The 24,572-nt window shown below is 52.3% G+C and overlaps 1 protein-coding gene across 10 annotated transcripts in view; it reads right to left on the reverse strand.

Moving 5' to 3' along the window:
- The window catches only part of ARHGEF2 (Rho/Rac guanine nucleotide exchange factor 2), a 52,840-nt gene that overhangs the window by 20,598 nt on the left and 7,670 nt on the right, over positions 1 to 24,572 (reverse strand). For 3 of the 10 annotated variants that reach the window (XM_025387964.1, XM_025387960.1, XM_025387954.1), the window contains exons 1-3: positions 12,060 to 12,291; positions 2,512 to 2,656; positions 153 to 220 (exon numbers count right to left, since the gene is read on the reverse strand). In XM_025387964.1, coding sequence (XP_025243749.1) covers positions 153 to 220; positions 2,512 to 2,656; positions 12,060 to 12,122 — 276 coding nt within the window. In that variant the 5' untranslated portion in view covers positions 12,123 to 12,291. Of the gene's footprint in view, positions 1 to 152; positions 221 to 2,511; positions 2,657 to 11,761; positions 13,163 to 13,223; positions 13,273 to 13,836; positions 13,869 to 16,820; positions 16,915 to 18,113; positions 18,154 to 19,068; positions 19,187 to 24,572 lie in introns of those variants that run through there. The other 7 variants (XM_025387946.1, XM_025387966.1, XM_025387976.1 and 4 more) reach the window with 7 other exon arrangements.

A 24,572-nucleotide genomic window follows, 5' to 3' on the forward strand; every position in this document is an offset into this window, starting at 1 on the left:
GGCCCGAGGCCTGGGGTTGAGGGTCTGGGCTGCCCCTTGGTGAGGAGGTGGGGTGGTGAGAAACACAGGGTAGGGAATGAATGGAAAAGGCATGAGGGTACCACACACTCACTACCCTCTCCCCCAGCCCTCTGCCCTCCCTGCCGTCTCACCTTCTGCTTGACCTTGGTACAGTTGGCGAGGGTGTCTTTACAGCGGTTGTGGATAGTCACATTGCAGGCTGGGAGGGTGGGGTAGAGAGGGTGAAGGGAGGGCCGGGTGGTACAGGAGGGGACACACCCACATGCAGACACCCATCTCCTCCTGGCCACACAGTCCTCAGGGACTCTCCCCCCTACCCCGACTTCTGGGCCATTACCACACCCCAGTCCCTCTCCTCCCACCTCCCTCTTCCTTCAAGCAGGAAATGAAGTGAGGGGGTATAGGTGCTGAATGAAATTAAACAATCAAGTGGGATGGGCAATCCTGACCCCAAGGTGGCCTGAAGGGTGGACCAGAGGGGAGCAGGGGTCACTGGCTGCCAGAGATGAGCTCAAGAAGCACGAAGGTGGTTGCGAATGGCAGATGGAAGAGAGGACTCCCACAGAACAGAAGATGGCACAGAGGCAGCCGGGATGGGGGCTAGGGGCAGAGGGGAAATTTACATTCCCTGAGCTTTTATAATAGCAAATGTTCCACATTTACTTAATCCTAACCACCCATGGAGGGAGATTCAGTTATCCTCATTTCACGTATAAGGAACCTGTCCTGGAGTGGCTGAACCATCCGTCAGAGGTCACATGGCCAGTGGGAGAGCTGGGGTTTACACTGCGGTGGCCTGAATCCCAAGGCTGTGCTCCCTCACTTGCACCGCATGCCGTGCTCCCTCACTTGCACCGCATGCCCTGCACTCTGGCTGGGCCTCAACAGCTCCAAGGCTGGTGGCTCCAGTGGTAAAGAAGGGACAGGCGCCTCCCCACCAAGCCTGGCCTTCTCCCTTCCAGGCCCAGGGAGTCCTGTTCCCCCAACTCAGGCAAATCCACAGCTCCCACACTCCATCTGCTTCTCCGCCATCCTCCACCCCACCTTGCCATGGGGTAGGAGAGAAGAAGAAAGGAGGATTCGCTGAGCCTAGGCACTGCGACCCTGGGCCGTGCCCTTCCCAGACATGCCCTCAGCTCCTGGCCCTCTCCAGCTTCCCCTTCCCCATCCAACAACACCGGAAACTCTGCTAACTCTTTCAGACAATACCCAGCACCACGCTCACTTCCACAAATACAAGGCAAACTGGGTGGAGCAGAGGGGGCAGACAGAAGTGGGGGTTGCAGCTGCCCCCACCCCCCTGAAGCTCCCTTCTCCTCCCCCCAACACTCAGCTCTCTGGATCGAACCTCCGCTTTCCACCTGCTCTCAAAATAGTGCTGCCCACCTCCCCTGTTCCCCTGGCAACAAGCTTCCGGATTGGGAATTTTGTCAGGTCTCTACAGGGATCTAGATTGGGGTTCCCTCCTCATCCTCACAACTCTAAATTGAACAGTGCGGAAAGTAGGGAGCCTTCATGGGTTGTTTTCTTTTCTTTTCTTTTCTTTTTTTTTTTTTTTGAGCGGTAGCAAGGTTTATTGTGAAGAGCAAAATGACAAAGCTTCCACAGCTTGGAAGGGGACCCGAGCAGGCTGCCCATCACTGGTTCTTTCTGGGGGTTCCTTCCCCAAGTTCCATAGGGATTTACAGGCTAGAGCTTTTGTCCGCTATTCAGTAGCATGTCACAATACCTTCAATCCTGCTCTAATCAGAGGCATCTCTGCCATAACTTCAGGAGGAACTGAGGGAGAGGGGGCAGCAGGAGCCCTCTGTATACTGGGGAAGGAAAGAATTCCTGGCTTATACTCCCTAAAGACAGGGCCACACTCAGATGTGGATGAAGGGCAGGAATTCTAACCCCTGCCCCCCAATGCACACAGCCCTGCTACATTCCCTCTTTCTCACTAGAAATTTGAGATGAAGGCTCCTAATCCCATCTTCTGCTTGAAACAGCAGAGATTTCTATTGACCATAGTCAATAGAAAGAAAGGGGCAAGGGGACTGTGAAGTCCTGAATGCCCAGCTCTGCCCAGCAAGATGGGCAGAGCCAGCTGCAAGGCTGGCAGCTTTCCACCCAGTTCCTCTATCACCCCCACCCCACCCCCTCCACACATACAACATTCCTGCTCCTTCTCCAATCAGTTCCCCTAACCCTTAGCAGCTGTTCGGGGAGCAAGGGGGGTGCCTGGTGGATGACAGCTGCAAGAGGAGCCAGCTCAGCCTCCCCTCCCCCACATTCCCAGATAGTCCGCTTTATGCCATATTCCAACAGCCACCACCCCTCAGTGTGAGGACAGGGAGCAAGGGATCAAGCATCTGGCCCTGGCATTTGTGCCCAGCCGGAGATCAGAGAGAAGAGTGACCCTCATAGATCCAGGCAGAAAAAACAGATGAAAAGATCAGGGTCAGTGGGCACCGAGTCTGGGTGACTCTCAGGGTACAAACAACTTACTTGGGCAGATGAGGGCTTCCTTGGCTGTGATGCTCTTGTTACAGGCATAGCACATGGTCATGCCTGAAACTGAGATGGTGGTGAAGAGGTGCCCATTGGTATAGCGGGCATCCTTGGCTTCCTTCATCTTCTCCTTTTCCCGGGTCTGTGGAAGGGATGAGAGGGAGAAGAAGTGAGGCTGGAAAATGCCGGGGTGCCTGAAGTCCAGAGAGACAGGCTGGGGGCAGAGGGAAGGAAGAAATGCCAGCCTGAGGATGCTGGAAAGACACCAGTTCCTAAAGCAGAGCCTGCAACTGAGTGTCAGAGGCAGCTGTCCAGGAATGACCAGGCCAGGCTCTGGGGCGGCCAGCCCGGATGGGTTCTGGGTCCCTGACCTACCTGGCCCCTGCGGCTGGGCTGCCTCCTGTTGCCACTCATCTCCCTGGCTCTAGGTCTCTGCGTCCTCACTCCACCTTCCCAGCCCTAGCTCTGCTCGCCCCCGAGCTGCTGTACTCTCCTCTCTGTGCTAGGGGGAAGATGCGCAGAGAGGAGGGGAGAGCAGGCGAAGCGGAGGGTGCCAGCTCACCAGCGCTTTCCAATCTATGGGAGTTAGCTCCTCTTATAACCATGACAACCAGTGTTGGAGCCGCTGTCTCTGTGGCAGTCACAGTGGGGGGGCAGGAGATCCCCTTATTAGATTGGCTGAAGGGGGCAGAATGCCTCCCCTGCCACCCTCAACCCAGGGATCAGGATCCCAGACCTCTAACTCTTTTCACCAACCTTCAGCCTCAACACACAGGGCCTGTCTGGGAGGCAGCATGTCCCCTACTAACCTTAAGGTGAGGGCAGCTGCCTTTGGGTCACTCTTCCGCTCTGGAATCTTTAAGTAAGTAAGCTCAGCCAGCCATCTCGGTTGCTTCCAGTGGAAAATCTCTCCTGCAGTCTAACTTTTATCCCTCTCATACTACTCTCCAGAGTTAAAACCTAGGAGAGTTTCCTCAATTGCTCCTCACCCAACTGGTCTCTCCCATCCTAGGAAGTCCTTTCTGACATCTACCCTTCATCCTTCAGTGTTGGTCTCCGCAGAGATGGTGCACACCTTCCTCGGAGCCTCTGAGCCAGCGTTTCCCAACTCTGCTGTCTCCCATTTCCCCCAGTGCCCCTGCCTCTGCAAGTCAAGTCATTCTCCCTGACCTCCTATCTGTCCCTCTTTAAGCCCCTGCGATTCCCAAAAAGCCTAAGAAGGTGAGAAGAGGGGGATATCACTCTTCCCACTATTCTAGGACCTTCCTCAGTTGTGACCTCCGATCTCTGGATTTTCCCTCCCCTCTTAGAGCAGGACTAGAAGCTGAGAAGACCACTCCCTCCAAGGTTTCTCAGGCTCTCAGAAATCAAAGAGCAGGATCCAGATGGCTGAGGGATCCAGATCTGCCAGATCCAGAAGCCCCAAGTCAGAGGACCTGGGCTGGGGACAGAGGATTACAGCTCAGCGGGAAGCACTCAGCCCGGACTCTAGGAGACCACTACTGACTCAGCCGAGGCCACGCTAGCAGCTGAGAGGTGGAGGAGGGGAAGAGATGCACGGCCCTGGTGCTTGGGGCAGAAAAGGGTAGAAAGGGGAAGTGCGGAGGGGCTGAGTCAACAGTGCAGGGACAGAGGGCATGGGGCTACAGTGCCTAGGGTCTCAGAGCTTCCTGGTGGCCCAAGATCCTTCTCTTTCCTGCTTCTCCTCTCAAGCTCCAGGTTTGCCTGATGATGTCCAGAGCCCAGAGGTCTTGGGGTCAATCCCTTCTCCCCTTATGCATCCTCCTCATCCCCAATCATCTATTGTTCGCATCCTCCTCCTGTCTCGTGGTCTCTCCATGTCCTCCCTTCTGCTCCCAGGGTCTCCCTCCTGGGCTCCTCCCGCTCTGCCTTCCCTTTCTCAGCCTTGCTTCTCCGCCACTGTTCTCCTCTCCCGCCCACAGCCTCTCTTCCCCTCCTCCTCACGCAGGCCAACTGCTCCTCTACCTAGGCTTATTCAGGAAGCTGAGCTGCCTCTAGCCTCGAACTCAAACCTCTAAACTGTTCTGGCCTCCTTTTTTCTATTCTGATACCTACCTACCTGGACCACTAGAAAATGCTCCCTTTGGTCTAACCTCCACCTATCTTGTGCCAAATTAAGCTCTTTAGAAGTTCGAATTCAGGTTGGGTGTGGTGGCTCACACCTGTAATCCCATAATCCCAGCACTTTGGGAGGCCGAAGCAGGTGGATCACCCGAGGTCAGGAGTTCGAGACCAGCCTGGCCAACATGGTGAAACCCTGTTTCTACTAAAAATACAAAAAATTAGCTGGGCGTGGTGGCGGGCAACCATAATCCCAGCTACTTGGGAGGCTGAGGCAGGAGAATCGCTTGAACCGGGGAGGTTGGAAGCTGCAGTGAGTTGAGATTGGGCCACTGCACTCCAGCCTGGGCCACAGAGTGACACTCTGTCTCAAAAAAAAAAAAGAAGTTCAAATTCACCTTTGAATAATAACCTCACAGGACCTCAAATACCAAGTCCAAATATCTCTTCCCACTGCCATACATTTTCCCTTTTCTCCTCCTCTCCTGCCCTCCCATCCTTCTATACAACAAAAACCAAAAGTTTGAGCACATATCACATTTGAATTAAAAGCAAGAGGCCGGCGAGGTGGCTCACACCTGTAATCCCAGCACTTTGTGGGGCTGAGATGGGAGGATCACTTGAGGCCAGGAGTTTGAGAACAGCCTGAGCAACACAGCGAGACCCATCTCTATAAAAAATAAAAATAAAAACGTAAGTAAAAGCAAGCAAGCTGAAAACAGTATTAAAAAAACAACATGACTGGACCAAGGTCACTCCAGAATGGGCAGTGCTGCAGCTCTGCCCCAGTGCTGCTACAAGTACCCTCTTCCACACCTGACCTCTGCCCTTTGCCCTCCACCCTCCCCCTGTGGCATCCACAAACACTCATCTGTTCGACCAGCTCAGATGGAGTGGCAAATGGAGGGAGAGGACTGGGGGAGCCAGAGAACAGGGTCTCTAGTGGCCCTTCCCGTCTCTGGCATCAATGTTCCACAGACAGCCCTGGTACTCTGGGCCCTGCCTCCTCCATCTCCCAACACTCACCCTCTCTCGAAGTGACCCCTGCTCTAGGTGGGCCAGCAGCGGGCAACAGCCACAGCAGCAGCACATCCCAACACGGGCACTGGCCAGCAGCAAGCGGCCCTGGCACTGCCTAGTGCTATTGTCCCGGAGGTCGCCTGTGCCCGCCCCAGGGCTCGGGCTTCTGAGGATGGAAGGACACAGGGCCTGCTTACTAGTGGTGCCTGCTCTAGAGGTGGAGTGAGTGGGCTTGTTTGGTTCTTTGTCCTACTCTTTTCCAGGTATTCTTAAGATAATCACATTGGTCTCCCATTTACCCACGCTCAAGTAGGACAGCCCTTTACCTCCAAGACCCAATCCATTCACCAAGAAAAAGGGCCCATTGCTCTACAATCTGTAACACCCACTCCAATGCTCAGAGGCCCTTCCTGCTTGGTTCAGTCTTTTGCTCTCCAGCATCTAGAGACATTTTTTTTTTCTTTTTCTTTCTTTTTTTTTTTTTTTTGTTTTGAGACAGGGTCTCACTCTGTTGCTTGGACTGGAGTGCATTGGCATGATCATGGCTCACTGCAGCCTTGATCTCCCAGGCTCAAGTGATCCTTCCATCTCAGCCCTCTAAATAGCTGGGACCACAGGCATGCATCATAATGCTCAGCTAATTTTTAAATTTTTTTTTTTGTAGAGACAGGGTCTTGCTATGTTGCCCAGGCTGGTCTCGAACTCCTGGGATCAAGTGATCCTCCTGCCCCGGCCTCCCCAAAGTGCTGGAATTACAGGTGTGAATCACCACGCTCAGCCCTAGAGTCATTCTGTCTCTTTCTCACAAATCCCATGGGAAGTCCTTCTTGCTACACACCTTCATCCACACTACTGCTACATCAAGGATAAAGAAAGAACATGAAAGCCCTTACCACAATACCTGGTATACAATAGGCACCCAATACATGTCTCAAAATGAAAGAAAAGGAAGGAAGCAAAGAAGCAAGAAAGGATGTATAGAGACCAAGACATGGGGTCTCAGCAGCACCCTGGCTCCTACTCTGGGAACCCTCTTCCTTCCTTATCAGAGCTTTAAAACCTTCTGTCTCTTCTTGTTTCTCCTTTCTCCCTCCTCCTGAAGGGCTCTAAGCCATTCTCTCCTATTTCCTTTGAGTTTAGACCCTGAGGGTTTCCTCTGGAAGTCAGAAGACCAACCCCAAATTTCCTTCCACTGTCATCCCAGATCTCAGTCACTTTCGGGAAAGAAAGATGGGGCCGGGCTGGGTGCAGTGGCTCACGCCTGTAATCCTAACACTTTGGGAGGCCGAGGCAGGCAGATCACTTGAGGTCAAGGGTTTGAGACCAGCCTCAGTCAGGTCAAAACCCCATCTCTACGAAAACCCCATCTCTATGAAAAATACAAAAATTGGCCGGGTGTGGTGGTGAGTGCCTGTAATCCCAACAACTTAGGAGGCTGAGGCAGAATTGCTTGGACCCGGGAGGTGGAGGTTACCATGAGCCAAGATCACGCAACTGCACTCCAGCCTGGGCAACAGAGTGAGACTCTGTCTCAAAAAAAAAAAAAAAAAAAAAGAGGCCGGGCGCAGTGGCTCACGCCTGTAATCCCAGCCACTTTGGGAGGCTGAGGTGGGTGGATCACGAGGTCAGGAGATCGAGACCATCCTGGCCAACATGGTGAAACCCAGTCTCTACTAAAAATACAAAAAATTAGCCAGGCGTGGTGGCGGGCGCCTGTAGTCCCAGCTACTCAGGAGGCTGAGGCAGGAGAATGGCGTGAACCCGGAAGGCAGAGCTTGCAGTGAGCCGAGATGGCGCCACTGCACTCCAGCCTCTTTTTGAGACTCTGTCTCAAAAAAAAAAAAAAAAAGAAAGAAAGAAAGAAAGAAAGATGGGAGCAATGGCAGAGGGCATTGTGGATCTCTACTGAAAAGCTCAAAGGCAGACACAGTCTCCCTTCTTCTCTCCACTTTGTCTCCCAGGCTAAGGGATGAGGAAACAGTGACGTACATGGAGGGGAAGGCAATGCCAAGGCTAGGACTTTGGCTTCCTGTGCTCCCAGCAGGCAGCAAGGCCAGGCAGATCTACCCAGGCGAGGTAGAGCTTCTCCAAGCAGGCCCTAAGCGCTCATCTTTTTCTTTTTTTAATAATAGATTTTTAAAACTTAGTAGTTTTGTAGAGATGAGGGCTCACTATGTTGCCCAGGCTTGTCTCAAACTCCTGAGCTCATGCGATCCGGCTGCCTTGGTCTTCCAAAATGCTAGGATTACGGGTGCGAGTCACCGTGCCCAGCTCTCTCATCTGCCTTTGCTTCTCTCTCAGGTATGTCCAAATCAAGACTTCTGGGAGAGTCACAGAGTACTCAGAATCACCTCTCCTCCAGCTGTACCTGGCAGCAGCCCCTTCCCCAAGGTGGTTACACCTCTGTCCACACCCTCTGTAATAGTGACCAGAGAGCCCGTGGAGTGTTCCACTGGGATTCGAGTCACCTGTGGCTCAGCCCCTGGACAGCAGAGGTGCCGTTGGCTATGAAGGGCACTAAGTCCTGGAGGAGGAGCTATAGGGCTGGGAAATGAAGAGGTGAGGGATTGCTGGCAGTGGGACTGAGAAGAGGGCTTGGGGTGGTCTCAGCCAGGCCCTGCTCCTTTATGAGCTTCCCGGGACAAGATGAAGACAGGAGGCTGAGGGAAGGCAGCCAAATGGAAACACTAATGCCAAAGCCAGAAACAACACAGAAAGACATCACTGCACACACAAAGGCACTTAATAAATGCTTGCTTAGTGAATGAAGATGAGACACTGGCAATGGGGGTGGGTACGGGTGAAACAGAAGAGGGGTGCTAAGGGCCACAGGGAATAAATCAGGTTAGGGACCCTGAGACCCAAGCATCCTGGACCCCAGCCTGCCCCCTACCCGGCCACACCTGTCAGGCCAGGAGAGAGAGCAAGCAGAAAGAGAGAGAGGGGGGTAGCAATGCAAACAGACAGGCGTTTGTGCAAGTGAACAATAGCTGTGCCAGGACTCCCTGCCCTCCTGGCACAGGGCAGGCCGGCTGGGTTGGGAGGGGGGCAGCTGCTGCCTGCAACCCCACCCCCACCCTCTCCCAAGGAGACATAAACAAACCCGGAAGGGTCCAGCCAGCTCCTCTCAGCCTTTTCTCTTACCAGTTTCAGAAATCCTGACCAATCCGCTCACTCAGCTCCTAGATGATACTTCCAACCAGAAACTGAAGCTAAGGATGAAGCTACTTTCTCATGGCCAGAGAGCACGAACCCCTACTTTGCTGACCACTGTTCAAAACAGTGGCCCAGAGCATCTGGGCACAGACTTAGGAGGGCAGGCAGGCAGACAAACACACTGACACACCAGCACACCAGTAACATGCACACAGGGGATGCACACATTCACATCTCTCCCCTCCTTGATTCCAAGGTCAAATTCCACAGCCAGAGTGGCTGAGATCAGAGCCCACTGTAACTCCTCTGGTCAGCCTCAGCAGGTCCTTCTCTAGGCCCTGTCTAACCTCCTGCAAGTCACTCAGTGACTTCCCTAAGCTTTAGACTCCCTTCCCCCATCCTCACTTCTCCCCTCCCCCTCAACTCTCTCCCTAACCTCCATGACCCCTAGAATTTTTGTCTATGTCCCCAGAAGCCTCAGCCACCGGGAGGACCCCCTATTCTTCCACTCTCCTCCAACACCGTCAGCCCTCTTAGCTCCCTCCTGGGCTCCCCCAACCCTCCTCTCCGCTGCACTCCTAGTCCTGCACACAAAGCCGGCCACCTCTCCATTCCTCAGAACAAAGAAATAGTCGCTCTGCACACTCCCCACTCCACCTGCCCACCACAGAGATTCCAAGGGGACCCCCAGCCTCCACAGCCATCCCTAGACCTCTGGTCCCTGCTTGGCAGAAAAGGACCCTTTGTTCTAAGGGATATGATGGTTGGGGTTTGGGAAAGGAGAAAGGGAAGAACAGGGGGCTAAAGAGAGAAAGGGGACCTGTGAGGTCTGGGGCTTGTGGAGGTAGGAAGTAGAGTAGAGAGAACTGAGGAGGTGGAGGACTGAAGACAGCCTGGGAGAACAGAAATGGAGTGGAAAGAAAAAGGAAGCATGGAGGGGGCTACACAGAGAGATCCTGTGAGTATGGGACAGAGAAAGGGGCAGGTTAAACTTACATTCCTCCTCCTAGGAGGAGCTCCCAGGGAATGAGGCAAGGAATGGGGAAGGGCTGAGGTGTTAGGGCTTAGCTGTGACCCATCCCCCCAAGGAGGTAGCAGGGGAGACCATCTTCCTCAAATAATGTCTTTTCCAGCGGGTGCCCCTCTACTTCCCACCACAGTATAAAAAGAAAGGAGACAGCTGGTGTGCTGGGGGGAGGGGGGAGAGGGGATCCAGGGTTTGTTGGCTAAGAACCAACTCCCCCTTCTGTAACCACAGTTTTCCGGAGGTGGCCCTCCCCTTCCGACCAGCCCAAACTGACAACCACCCTCCTCCTGTGGTCTCTTTGCCCTCTCAGATCCACCCACTCAGCCCCCCACTCCCCGCTGCCAGCCAGATTCCCAAATTACCCACCCCACACAGCCAGCCCCCATGGTAGAAAGAGCCAGTCCCCCCACCACCAAAAAAACAAAAACAGCATGAACACCCAGGTGTCTGACCTCCCAGCTCCCCATAATAATGGAAAAGGGATCCCAGTATCTACCTGCCCCCCCAGAACCTCTCTCTATACCCCCTAGCCAGGTCTTCCCCCAACGGGCTCCCCCATGGCTTTCCTTTTTAGGGTGGAACCAAATTTCCGTGGTTTCAAAAAACCTCTCCCGCCCCCCTTGGCTCTACTCCAGGGTCTCAGCTCAAACGGTTGAAAAAATAAACAGACTTTGGAGCTGGGGCCTGGCCTGGCGCAGGGCTGTGAAGAGCCTGTCTGCCACCCCACTGTGCCACCACACTTCAGCCACCTCACCTTGGCCCTCTGTTTGTCTTAGGCCCTACTCAAATCCCCCGTTGCTTTCCGGATAGCAAAATCTAATCCTAACCCCGAAAGAAAGTCTTTTTAAAGCTGCCTTCCCTGGCCCTCCACCCCCAACCCAGGATGGAACCTCTGCTTCTCCCAGTTTAGCATCAAGACAGGTAGCCTGGCTAGGAACCAGCAGGGAGGTGGAGGGGAGGGCTTTCCATCACACTTAAGGACTCCAGAGGGGTACTGCTCCCTTGGCTGAAGACGGTGATCAGCATAGGCTGGCACCAGGGTAGGGCACTCAGGTCGGAGAGAAGCCAGAGATTAAACCAGCTCTGGGCTGGGACCTGGCCTTTCTGATAATGGGTACAGTGCGGGGGGGGGGCCCCCAAAGGAGCTGGGAGGTGCTGTCTGCAGGCACCACCTTCCTTTCAGCTCTGACTTATTCACCTGCAAGTCAGCTTCGTCATTTCCTGGGGTCTGGGTGTGGAAAGGTCAGGGCACTTGGGAATGGAGCTGGTACAAAGGCAGGGATAAAGGGTACTTGGAGAGGAGTGGCCAAGAGGTCATGATGGGGGAGGAGTGTGGATAATTATACACCCAGACTCATGAAATGCTAGGTGAAGGGACCCCAAGACGAGCAGATAAGAGAATGAGAGGGCTGGGGGAGGAGGAGGAAGGTCAGGGAACACAATGCATAGTGCCAGGTGGGTCAGCCTAAGGGTTTCAGGTTGGGAGAAAGAGGAGCTAGGAGGCTGGCGGGGCAGATAGGGATGGAGGCCCTATGTTCCAGGCAGAAGTGCTAAGGATGGAGGAAAGGATCCCAGCTACACAAAGACCTCTGCTCCCTTCACCTAGAGGTGATGGCTTGGGGGAAGTAAGCCGTCCCTCGGCCGTCCCGACCCCAACCACCCGCCCACCCAGAGGGGAGAACTGAATCACAGCTGGAAAGTCCATTTGCGAGGAGAGGAGGAGCTGACTTTTGTCTTGGAGAGGTGGTGGTGGTGGTAGGAGGAAGCCGGGAAACCACCCCTCCCGTCCCCTCCGCCGGATGGCGGGGACAAAGGGGGAACGACCAAGCCAGCGACTGGGGGTTGAGGGGGGTCGCTACGCCAAGGCCAAGCCGGTAGGGCCCGGGGGTAGAGGAGGTGCCGGAGCTTCCACCACCCCCACCCCCGGGACACACACCTCCCTCTTCCCGCTCCGTCCCTTACCGGAGCAACTTTCTTTCAAGCGGCCTAAAGCACTCGGTCCCGCTGGCTCCGAGGCGACCAAGCCCAGGTCCGCTCCGCTCCCTCCCGGGATCCCAGCACCGTCGCGTCTGCCGCTCCCCCCACCCTTACCCACTTGCTCGCAGTCCCCACCCACCCCGTCCCGCCGCTTGCCGATCCACCGCTCCGCCCGATTTTGGCGCCCAGAAAGCAGACGGGGAGACAGAGGATGCACCGCGGGTGCCGAGGTTCGGGGAGCCCCCGAGGACCCCGGCAGAGGGAGAGGGGTTTCCGAGCCCACCTTGCTCGCCAGCTCTTTGCTCCGGTCGATCCGTGCCCGCGTGAGGGATTCGATCCGAGACATAATCGGACTGGGGGACCAGGGAGGACACGGCGCGGACCCCGGCGTCCGGCTACTATGGGGGGAGGGCGGGGGGAGGGGTCCGGCCCGCACGCGTTGGTCTCAGGGACAGGAAGTCTGACTCCCCTCGCCCGGCACCCAGCACCAGTTCCTCAAACCCTAGTCTCCTCCCCCGCCCAAGCTCAGGAAGGGGGGAGGCGGAGCGGAGGGAGGGCGGGGTGCCGGCGCGCAGGACGGGACGCCAGGGTTTGTGTGGGGGCAGCTCGGAGAGGTACGAGGGTCCTAGGACAGGTTTGAGGGGCCCCACTGCCCATTTCCCCTCCAGCGCCTGGGGGCGCCCTCTAGCCCCAGATACCCGCCTCTTAGCTCTGCTTTTCCTAAAACCCAGCCCGGCAGCCCTAGCCGGACCCAGGTCGGCCCTTTCGCCTCTCCCTTCCCCTTCTTCCCTTCTCCCCTCCCCCTCCTTTTCTCCCTCCCCCACTGCGTTACCTCAGTCTTTAAAGACCCGCAGGCAGGAGGATTCCATCCGCCCCCAGCTCCTGGAGAACCCAAGACCAGTTCCTTCCTGGCCTTGGGGGTCCCATCAAAGCAGGCCTGAGCAGACTGACCCCCTTTTACGATTGGGGCAGGTGTGGCCAGAGAGAGAGGAAATCAGAGAAGAACTAAACGCTGGGTCTTCAGTACACCAGTACACGGGAAGGGTAGGATTCACTCGCAGAGGTCGAAGAATAGAGAGAAGAGAATTCTCCCACATGCCCCACCCTTCTGGGGCCTTCCTGACCCCACTCTGCCCATCCTCCTCCTAGCTCCGCCTCTGCCAGCTACTTTGGGGGACTAGGTTGGGATTCTCCACTTTTACCGAAGGCCTTCCATGTGCCTAACTCCAGTTCTCTCTGTTGCAAGTTAAGCCGAAACTGAAAGACCAGAAACCAGCCTGCCCTAGTCAAAGAAAGTTAGGGCCCAACCAGCCTCTCCACAAGAAGCAGGGTAAGGTGGGGCATTCATCTCTCTGGACCCTTTTCCCCAGCCTGAGCCAGCCGCCACTTTGGGTGAGTTTCCTGCTATTGGGACAATTCCTCCTCCAGTCTAACTATGATCACTTACAATGAAGTTCATTTCTGCCTCTCAGAGTCTCCCGTTTCTCAGGAGAAACTAGAAGCACAGAGAGGCCTGGGACAGAGCCTTCGGTTAACAGGGTCCTGCCTGATTCTGGCCCCAAAGGGCATGGGAGAAGAAGGGAGGGAGGGGAGACCCAACCCAGATCCAGCAGCTCCCTGCCCTGGCTCAGCAGTGGGGCCAGGCTGCAGGTTTCAAGCCCAACTCAGCACTCTCATAGGTGCCAATTTTAGCCTCTGCCACTATTTTTGGGCTCCACTGCCTCACCACTGGCTGAGGTGGTTAGGCTCCTCACCCCCAGCACTACCCCTACACTGCCCCTCCAGCTTCCCCTCCTGCCTAGCAACTCCTTCTTCACCTCTTTCTTCACCCATTCCCATGTTTAGGATCCTTAAATAGCAAAGACCAGGAAAAAGGGAGAGGAAATAAACCATGCCCAGTTCAGGCTAGATGAAAATTAGAAAGCAGGAAGGACTTTCCCAGGGCCATAGCTGGTTCTTCCCGGCTTGCACCTGCCAAGGATACCTACCTACAGGGAGGGCGTAGGAACTCCCCCAAACCAAGAGTCCTGAGGCTCCTGGCCCCAGAACTCCAGACTCACCTCCCCCGAGGTGGGCAGCCAAGACTCAGGAATGTACTAAATTTAAAAACAGACAGCCAGAGGCTAGAATCTTGGCCTCAAGGCTCCACCCACAGGAGGCCCAGAGACAAGATCTGGGGTGGGACCTCAGCTTCTCTCCCAGGCCTGGGGCAGGAGAGTGCTGCAAGCTATGGATAGAATCTTAAAGGGCCATACTCCAGCCTGGGTACCCAGGAAACGTAGAATTTGAACCCTGGGGTTTTCCAAGGGACCTCACGGTCCCTCAACTCAACTAAGAAGGTCTCTATGAAAGAAGAGGACCCGACCCTCAAACCCTTTTCTGTCTCCCACCCCAACCTTCAGTCTACTTTCCATCCCCCTGCTGTTACCCTACCCCTCACCCTATGCCCTCTTCTTCCCCTTAGGAGATGAATAACAAGGAAAGGGACTAGGGACAGGGTAAAGAAAAGTGTTCTGCCTTTAAAAACACTTGTGTTTAGTGAGCTTGGCCTGCAGCTTGACTCAGTTTCCATTTTCTATATCCTCTTGAACAATGAACACTTTTCCCTTCCCCTTGGTGTCACCTGCCCCCCTTTTCCAAGCCCCTTCTTCATTCCGGCCTCCCCTCTACTCCTATCCAGTGATATCTTCTGGATTTTCAGAAATAATTTTTTTAGATACACAAAAACAAACATTTATACCAGGATCTAAAAATAGCCACCACCTTCTTTAGCCCATTTAACTTGATGAAATGTGTCCCTCCCATTTCAGGGATAGGGAGGAGGTCCCGGGGAAGAACCTGGTTGCCAAAGTCTTGGCCAGTTGGTGAAAAGATGGGTCTCCTGGGGATACCCAAGCCCAAGGTCTACACTGTCCCAAGGTGATTTGTTTTTCTTCTTTCTCCTATTGGTCTGGACCTTGTATATTCTGGGAAGAGGTGATTAAGGCCAAATTGCCTTAAGTGGCCATCCAGCCAGAAGCTGGAAGAAGGAAAGGATGAGAGGGAATGAACTGTTGTGTTAGGGCTATTGAGAGAAACAGAGGCAATACAGAGCCAAAGCCCTGGGTTTCTAATATGGCACCACCTCTTATGAGCTGTGAGATCTTGGGCAAAGTAACTAACCTTTAAGTATTTGTCTGTAGAATTGAGATTGATATACTTATCTTTGCCAGAATTGTTATAAGAATTAAATGAGCTGACCCCTGGAAAGTGTTTCATCAAGTGTGCAATGCCACTCAAGTAGGAGGGACTAAGCCACTTCCTTTTCTCACTGCTTGACTGAGCTTCTCTCCAGCCCCACCCCCTGATGTTTACTGCTTATGGAGAAAGAGATTAAATGAAGCAGGCCCACATATTCATGAAAGTGGAAAGAAGATGGACCAGGAGATGGCAGAGAGGGAAACAAAGGAAGATAGGACCACAGACGTGGGGAGGAAAGGCTGAGCGAGGCAATGTCCTGACTCACTCTGGCGCTTCCCTGTTCCCCATCTGGGCTCCAAAGTCTCTGCCCTCATTCCCCTTCACCAGGTTACTCAACCCTCCATCAGACTGTTAGGGCAAGGGTAGACAAACACAGACTAACTGGGATCTGGATGGCCCCTGGGCAGTACTGACTTCCCCTACCATTCCCACGGCAAGAAAAGGGGGTGATTCCACTAGCAGACTCCCCTACCTTGTAGTGAGACAGCCTGTAGGAAGGTGAGACTCAGACCCCAAGTTTCTGTTTTTGCTTTGTTCCCTCAAGATCACCGTTCCCCCATGGGAGAGAAACCTCACTGTCCCACCTGCCCTCCCTTCCCATCAGCTTTCAGATTCCCCAGCTGCTCCTCTTCTGAGGCTCACCCAGTCTCATGCCTCCATCGGCCTCAACTCCCCACCCATGGCCTGTGGTGAGAGGTGCTAACAACATGACCTGCTTTCATTTTGACCTTCCCAGCCCACCCAGAGAAAAGGGAATCTTGGCCAAAAAAGGCTGGAAGGGGGAGAACCCTGGCACTGCGGGTGGGGCTGGGAGGAGCCCAGGCAAACTTACTGGTGAGAATCTCATGGCTCTTCAAGGTGAATGTGATGATGACTTCCCTGGGGTTTCTTTCAATACTCAGAAGCCGCCCCAAGTTGGAAAGCACATGCATACTTGGAGAGGCCAGGGGAGGAAAAGGGGGGCAGCTCACTCTGACAGTAAATGAAGAAAGTGGAGTAGGCAGAGCTCCCGGTTTCACTAGAGCCCGAAGGTTTGTAATAAGGATGAGAACAATGTGCCTTTGCTTCCTGGGATCAGAACAGCACATGGCCGCACACGTACGGGTATGCATGTGCTTCCATAATCATATACTTTCCCAGCTTCTACTCTGCCTGTGGTCTGATTTCATCTCCTTCAGCTGCTGTATCCACCCATAAAATTATGAGTGTAAAAGCACTTAGCAAACCCTGATACTCTATGAAGAAGTAAAAAGTAGTGCTGTAATTATTATCATTATTATGTCCAATGGTTGAGGTTTCTGCTGCCCACCTGTCAGCTATGTGAGGCCTGAAGAGAGGGAGGGCTAGGCCATTTCTCAGCTTCTGAGGTTCCTGGCCCTTTTCCCCTTCCAGCTGTCCACAGCTGACTGCTAAGCTGGAGGCGTAGGGGAAAGCAGAGAAAAGGTGATTTGCTGGGACACAGAGATACAGGCTGGAAGAGATAGCATGTGTTCCCTTAAAATTTGAAGCATTTGGCTGGGCACAGTGGCTCACACCTGTAATCCCTGCACTTTGGGAGGCCAAGGCAAGAGGATTGCTTGGGCCCAAGAGTTAGAGGCTGCAGTGAGCTATGATCGTGCCATTGTACTCCAGCTTGGGAGACAGAGACCCCCCCTCTTAAAAAAATAAAAAAATAAAAAAATGGAACCATTGCTCTGAGTTTCTAATAGAGGGAGTGGTGGGAGGTGGCGATGGTGGGATGGGAGAAAAGGAACTGGGGAGGGCAGTGGGTCCCAAGCCTCCTGCTTCCCCAGCTGACTCCTACCTTGGCCTTTCCAGTCATTCCCAAGAGGAAGCTGAAGGTCCGTCGCAGGGAGGAGCCTGCCCAGGTACCTGAATGTCCTTCCAGCTGGCTGCAGCTGCAGAGAGAAAAAGAAGACATGAGAAGATGGAGGTAATGCTGGAAATGAAGAAAAAGATACTTCCTGAGAGATGCTGGATGAAGGATCCATGACCAGCAGAGCCAGAATGGGAAGGAAGAAAGAGGAAGGACTGGGAGAGAAAGATAAGCCCCCATCCTGACCTCCTAGGACTTCCTGGATGTGGGCATTTCAGCTTCCCAAGCCCCTCTATTTAGGAAGAAAACTCCAGGCTCCACCCAGATAAATACAGACTCCTCCTTCCTACCTAATCCAGGCTCAGGATGGGAGGCCCAGTCTCCTCTCTCATGCTGCTCCCCAACGGAAGTGGTATGGGGTGGGGGCTCTCCCGAGGGGCATTTTCTCCTCTCAGAACAAGAGCCCTGTGTACGACCCTCTCTGCTGTTTGGAGAAGGCCTCTGGGCCTAAAGCCAATAAGGACTGAATTTCCTGGGATTTCATCAGCCCCATCCCATGAGCTAATCCCAAACCCAGAGCCAGGAGGATGTGTCAGCTAGAGATTTTCAGGACCACAAAGCAGAGCCTGATATCTTAAAGGGACCATTACTTGCTTACACATCCACACTGTCTTAGAGGGCTGACCCACTCTAATCAGGCTTCAGCCATAGGAGCCAAATAAGCAGGTGCTGATTTTGCATGCTTATTTACATAGTTATTCAAATCTCCCAGCCTCCACTTTCAGACCTGAACTCTGCCTTCAGGCCCTGCCCTCTCTGCTGGGAGCTCCACAGCCCTTGCCCAGCCCTCCTTAGGGCCAATCCCCATTGGTCTATTATCTGAGCCATCCTAAACTGATCCATGGTCCTTGGTCACTCTCCCTCACTAAGACTGTTCAACAGTCTATCTGCCCTTTCACCCTATACCACTGACAACAGCAAGCAATTCCCATGCTCTGTTATTCAATGGACACCCTGTGCCCTGGATACTCCTTTTCTTTCCCTAATTTCTCCCCCAGTCTCATGCAGCTACCGGGAACCTGGTGAGCCCACCCAAACCAAAGAAAAGAGGGTGAATTATATGCAGCTCAGGGAAGGATATTTGGAGGTCTTAGATCAGAAATGTTAAGGGGAGGAATGATTCAGGAAGCAGGGAGACCCCTGGGGCTACAAAACCATGGCCTAGACCTTATTGCTCTTCCCCTAGAGGCTTTTGAAGGATTCTGAGTCCCCCACACTCACCGTTTCCTGAGGTCAATGGCAGAGGACTGGGATAAATTCCCTGCCAACACAAAAGGAGACGAAAAGTGTCTAGCTAAAGCCAGACAAAGGCGCCCAGGGCTTCCTCCCCCACCCGCTTCACCTGGATCAGGTTCCCAAGCTGCAGGTGCATGTGACGCCATTCCTGAGGGCGGGTAGTGGGCAGCAGGGAGAGGGGGCGGGGTCTAAGCAGGGCAGAGCTGAAGAATTTAGGAGCCATGGGAACACAGCACCAGGGTTATCCAGGGGAACAGAGCACCAGGGTCATGTGGAGACGGTGGCTGGGAGACTGATGTATCAGAGGTTTCACCCAGAGCTCCCAATACTCCATCTGAGGACAAGGTACATTGCAGGTAACTGTCCTCCATCTCTGGTAACAGGGAAGGCTGGAGAACCTCACTATGTCCTATGTCCGCTTTCATTGGTAGGAGTTTCAGAATGCCAAAATCCAGAATTCAGATTGCTCATTTGAATAAAGCCATTCTGAGGTCAGGCATGGTGGCTCACGCCTGTAATCCCGGCACTTTGGGAGGCCAAGGCAGGTGAATCACTTGAGCTCAGGAGTTTCAGACCAGCCTGGCCAACATGGTGAAACCCTTTCTCTACTAAAATCCAAAAATTAGCCGGGTGTGATGGTGCGCTTCTATAGTCCCAGCTACTCAGGAGGCTGAGGTACTAGAATCACTTGAACCCAGGAGGCAGAGGTTGCAGTGAGGTAAGATTGCACCACTGCACTCCAGCCTGGGCGACACAGTGAGACTCGATCTCAAAAAAAAAAAAAAAAAAGATAAAAGAAAAAAGCCATTCTAGGGATTCCAAGGGTATGTGGCTAAACATAATCCAGGACATCTGAACCCTAAACAGCTAGCTATGAGGAGTGGCAACGAGATGTATAGGGGAAGGGGCCACCCCTGCTTTGCTCCCTACTTTTGCTCACCATCTGGATCCGACCAGTCCAAGAGACAGTTGATGCCACTCATGGATACAGACTTGGAAAGCATGCCAGTGGCCGAGTGGTCCAAAGGGCCAGCAGATGGATGACAGGAATCCTGACCCTGGAATCACGTCAAGAGTCCTCACACCAACGGCAGGCTTCATCTGTCCTCCCCTCATGCTCTTTACTTCCCCCCAGCTTGGCCCCTCTTCAAATCCAGGCCTCCCACCCCTTTCCAAAACCCATATTGGGATATTGCACTTTAAATAGTTGGGAAGTTACTCCTTCTGTTTAGCAGTCATTATTCTGTTGCAGTTCAAGCCCAGGCTTTCTTAGTATATAGAAGTATCCCATCCTGGCTAACACGGTGAAACCCCGTCTCTACTAAAAATTACAAAAAACTAGCCGGGTGAGGTGGCGGGCGCCTGTAGTCCCAGCTACTCGGGAGGCTGAGGCAGGAGAATGGCGTGAACCCGGGAGGCGGAGCTTGCAGTGAGCCGAGATCTGGCCACTGCACTCCAGCCTGGGTGACAGAGCGAGACTCCGCCTCAAAAAGAAAAAAAAAAAAAAAAAAAAGAAGTATCTAAGAAGAGAGATTTACCCTGAATGGTTTCCAGAGATGTCAAACTCAACCCATAGAGGCCAGCCAGGTAATGAAAAAAACAGGCAGGCCTGGTGCGGTGGCCCACACCTGTAATGCCAGCCCTTTGGGAGGCTGAGGCAGATGGATCACTTTAGGTCAGCCTGGCCAAAATGGTGAAACCCCATCTCTACTAAAAAAATACAAAAATTAGCCAGGCATGGTGTTGTGCGCCTGTAATCCCAGCTACTCAGGAAGTTGAGGCAGAAGAATCACTGAACCTGGGCTGTGGGGGTTGCAGTGAGCTGAGATCATGCCACTGCACTGGTGCAACAGAGCAACTCAAAAAAAAAAGGCCAGGCACGGTGGTTTATGCCTGTATTCCCAGCACTTTGGGAGGCTGAGGTGGGTGGATCATTTCAGGTCAGGAGTTTGAGACCAGCCTGGCCAACATGGTGAGACCCCGCCTCTACTGAAAAAACAAAAATTAGCCAGCCGTGGTGGTGGGCGCCTGTAGTCCCAGTTGCTCGAGAGGCTGAGGCAAGAGAATCACTTGAATCCGGGAGGCAGAGGTTGCAGTAAGCCAAGATTGTGCCACTGCACTCCAGCCTGGGTGACAAAGCAATACTCCATCTCGGAAACAAACAAAAACAGCAAATAAGCCAGAAGTCCCTCCTCAGTGGACCAAAGAATCAGTAGTATACTTACGCATTGAAATACTATTCAACAATAAAAATGAGCAAATCACAGCTCACATAACAATAAGGATGAATCCCACAGACATGTTGAATGAAAGAACCAAGACACAAAGATGTATATACTGGTATGATTATATGCATATGAAGTTTAACACAGGTAAAACTAATTGACATTGTTTAGCGATGCCTACATAGATGGTAAGCCTATAAAGAAAATAGAGCTGGGAGCTGTGGTTTATGCCTGTAACCCCAGCACTTTGGGAGGCCATGGCGGGTGCATCACTTAAGCTCAGGAGTTCCAGACCAGCCTGAGCAACATGGTGAAACTCTGTCTCTACCAAAAATACAAAATTTAGCCAGGCGTGTTGCCTTGCGCCTGTAATCCCAGCTACTCAGGAGGCTGAGGCAGGTGGATCGCTTGAATCCGGAAGGGGGCGGTTGCAGAGATCGTGCCACTGGACTCCAGCCTGGGTGACAGGGTGACACCATCATGTCACCTGGGTCTCAGGAAAAAAAGGCCGGGTGTGGTGGCTCACACCTGGAATCCCAACGCTTTAGGAGGCTGAGGCGGGCGGATCACAAAGTCAGGAGATTGAGACCATCCCGGCTAACACGGTGAAACCCCGTCTCTACTAAAAATACAAAAAAATTAGCTGGGCATGGTGGCGGGTGCATGTAGTCCCAGCTACTCGGGAGGCTGAGGCAGGAGAATGTCGTGAACCTGGGAGGCGGAGCTTGCAGTGAGCGGAGATGGCGTCACTGCACTCCAGCCTGGGCAGACAGAGCGAGACTCCGTCTCAAAAAAAAAAAAGAAAAAAGAAGATGGATCTCAAAAGTCAAGAATGCAGTCATCTCTGCCAGAGAGAGGGCTATGAGTAAGAACCTTGAGAGCTTCTCAGCTATGATAATCTCTTTTTTTTTTCTTTTTTTGAGACAGAGTCTCGCTCTGTTGCCCAGGCTGTAGTGCAGTGGCCGGATCTCAGCTCACTGCAAGCTCTGCCTCCCAGGTTCACACCATTCTCCTGCCTCAGCCTCCCAAGTAGCTGGGACTACAGGCGCCCACCACCACGCCCGGCTAATTTTTTTGTATTTTTAGTAGAGACGAGGTTTCACAGTGTTAGCCAGGATAGTCTCAATCTCCTGACCTTGCGATCCGCCCATCTCGGCCTCCCAAAGTGCTGGATTACAGTACAGGCATGAGCCACCGCGCCTGACTTTTTTTTTTTTTTTTTTTTAAGGTAGAGTTTCGCTCTTGTTGCCCAAGCTGGAGTGCAATGGCGTGATGTCAGCTCACCGCAAACTCCGCCACCTGGGTTCAAGCAATTCTCCTGCCTCAGCCTCCCGAGTAGCTGGGATTACAGGCGTGTGCCACCAAGCCTGGCTAATTTTGTATTTTTAGTAGAGACAGGGTTTCTCCATGTTGGTCAGGCTGGTCTCGAACTCAGGTGATCTGTCAGCCTCAGCCTCCCAAAGTGCTGGGATTACAGGCATGAGCCACGCGCCCAGCTTATTTTATTTATTTATTTTTAAATCTGGGGTGGTTATATGGGTGTTTGCTTTCTAATTTATTACACTGTAAATATATGTTTTATGTATTTTCCTGTGTATGTGCATTTCAAAAAAAATCTTAAAGTTTTAAAAAATACAGATTTATAAATTTTAAAACACCATTCTAAATAAATGTATTGTCAAAGAAATCATAATGAAAATTTAAAGATGTTTTGTAACTGACCAATAATGAAAATACAGAACAAAACCTGTGGGAGAAGGCCAAAGTGGTATTTCAAGGGCAAGTTGTAGCCTCAGAATGCTTATATTGAAACATTTTTAATGCTGGAGGATTGAGCTATTCTAACTTAAAAAGTCAGATAAAGAACAGGACAAACTCATAGAAAACAGAGGCGAGCACGGTGGCTCTCTCCTGTAATCCCAGCACTTCGGGAGGCTAAGGTGAGCTGATCACGAGGTGAGGACATACAGACCATCATGGCTAACACGGTGGAACCCCGTCTCTCCTAAAAATACAAAAAATTAGCCAGACATGGTGGCACAAGCCTGTAGTCCCAGCTACTCTACTCGGGAGATTAAGGCAGGAGAATTGTTTGAACCTGGGAGGCAGAGATTGCAGTGAGCCAAGTTCGCACCACTGCACTCCAGAGTGGCGCAATGAACTTGGGCAACAGAGTAAGACTCCAGGTCTCAAAAAAGAAAAAAGAAAACAGATGGAAGTGGTCGGGCACAATGGCTCACGCCTGTAATCCCAGTGCTCTGGGAAGCTGAGGCAGGTGGATCACCTGAGGTCAGGAGTTCGAGACCAGCCTGGCCAACATAATGAAACCCCATCTCTACTAAAAATACAAAAAATTAGCTGGGCGTGGTGGTGGATGCTTGTAATTCCAGCTACTCTGGAGGCTGAGGCAGGAGAATCTCTTGAACCAGGGAGGCGGAGGTTGCAACGAGCCAAGATGGCGCCATTGCACCCAGCCTGGGCAACAAGAGCAAAACTCCGTCTCAAAAAAAAAAAAAAAGAAGGAAGCATATAATAAAGATAAATGCCGAAATGAAATAGTAAGGCCAGGCACAGTGGCTCACGCCTGTAATCCTAGCACTTTGGTGGATCACCTGAGGTCAGCAGTTCGAGACCAGCCTGGTCAACATGGTGAAGCCCCATCTCTACTAAAAATACAAAAATTAACTGGGTGTGGTGGTGGGTGCCTGTAATCCCAGCTACTCAGGAGACTGAGGCAGGAGAATCACTTGTACCCAGGAGGTGGAGGTTGTAGTGAGCCGAGATTGCACCATTGCACTCCAGCTGGGCAACAAAGCAAACTTTGTCTCAAAAAATAAATAAATAAATAATAAATAGTAGACAAAGATAAATTAGAGAGGATCAATAAAGCCAAAAGTTGTTTTCTAGGATCAAGCAAATGAAATAGGCAAACCTCTGATAGGAATGATAAAGAAAACAAGAGAAAGCACAAGTAAAATTAGAATGAAAAAGCAGACCTAACTATAGAAAGAGCAGTGATTGTAAAGATAAGAGAATACTACCTATGGCCAGGCACGGTGGCTCATGCCTGTAATCCCAGCACTTTGGGAGGCTGATGTGGGCGGATCTCTTGAGGTCAAGAGTTTGAGACCAGCCTGGCCAACATGGCAAACCGTCTCTACAAAAAATACAAAAATAGTTGGGCGTGGTGGCGCACACCTGTAATCTCAGCTACTCAGGAGGCTGAGGTGCAAGAATCACTTGAACCTGGGAGATGGAGGTTGCAGTGAGGAGAAATCGCATGGCTGGGTATGATGGCTCATGCCTATAATCCCAGCACTTTGGGAGTCCGAGGCAGGCAGATCACCTGAGGTCAGGAGTTCGAGACCAGTCTGGCCAACATGGTGAAATCCTGTCCCTACCAAAAATACAAAAATTAGCTGGGTGTGGTGGTGTGTGCCTGTAATCCCTACTACTCAGGAGGCTGAGGCAGGAGAATCACTTGAACCTGGGGGACAGAGGTTGCAGTGAGCTGAGATCATGCCACTGCTCTCCAACCTGGGTGACAAGAGCGAAACTCCATCTCAAAAAAAGAAAAGAAAAGATATCACACCACTGCACTCCAGCCTGGGTGACAGAGCAAGACTCCATCTCAGAAAAAAAAAAAAGAGTACTCTGCAACTTCATGCCAAAATGCAAATGAAGTAGACAAATTTCTACTCCCCAAAATAAAACTTACCAAAACTGAATCAAGAAGAAATAGAAACTCTGAATGGTCCTATTAAAGAAATGAAATCAGTAGTTAATCTTCCTAAAAAGAAAACAAAAACACCAGGTCAAAACAGTTTTAGAGACAAGGGACAGATCTTGCACGGAACAGATCACTGAAATCTTACATAAACTCTTCCAAAGAATAGACAACTGAAATAAAAACTCTAACTTGGCCGGGCACGGTGGCTCACGCTTATAATCCCAGCACCCTTTGGGAGGCCGAGGCGGGTGGTCACCTGAGGTCAGGAGTTCGAGACCAGCCTCAACATGGCGAAACCCCATCTCTACTAAAAATACAAAATTAGCCAGGCGTGGTGCTGCATGCCTGTAATTCCGGCTACTCAGGAGGCTGAGGCAGGAGAATTGCTTGAACCTGGGAGGCAGAGGTTGCAGTGAGCTGAGATCGCGCCATTGCACTCTAGCCTGGGCAACAAGAGCGAAACTCTGTCTCAGAAAAAAAAAAAAAAAA

The sequence above is a fragment of the Theropithecus gelada genome, chromosome 1 (genome assembly GCF_003255815.1).
Source record: "Theropithecus gelada isolate Dixy chromosome 1, Tgel_1.0, whole genome shotgun sequence".
Classification (NCBI taxonomy): domain Eukaryota; kingdom Metazoa; phylum Chordata; class Mammalia; order Primates; family Cercopithecidae; genus Theropithecus; species Theropithecus gelada.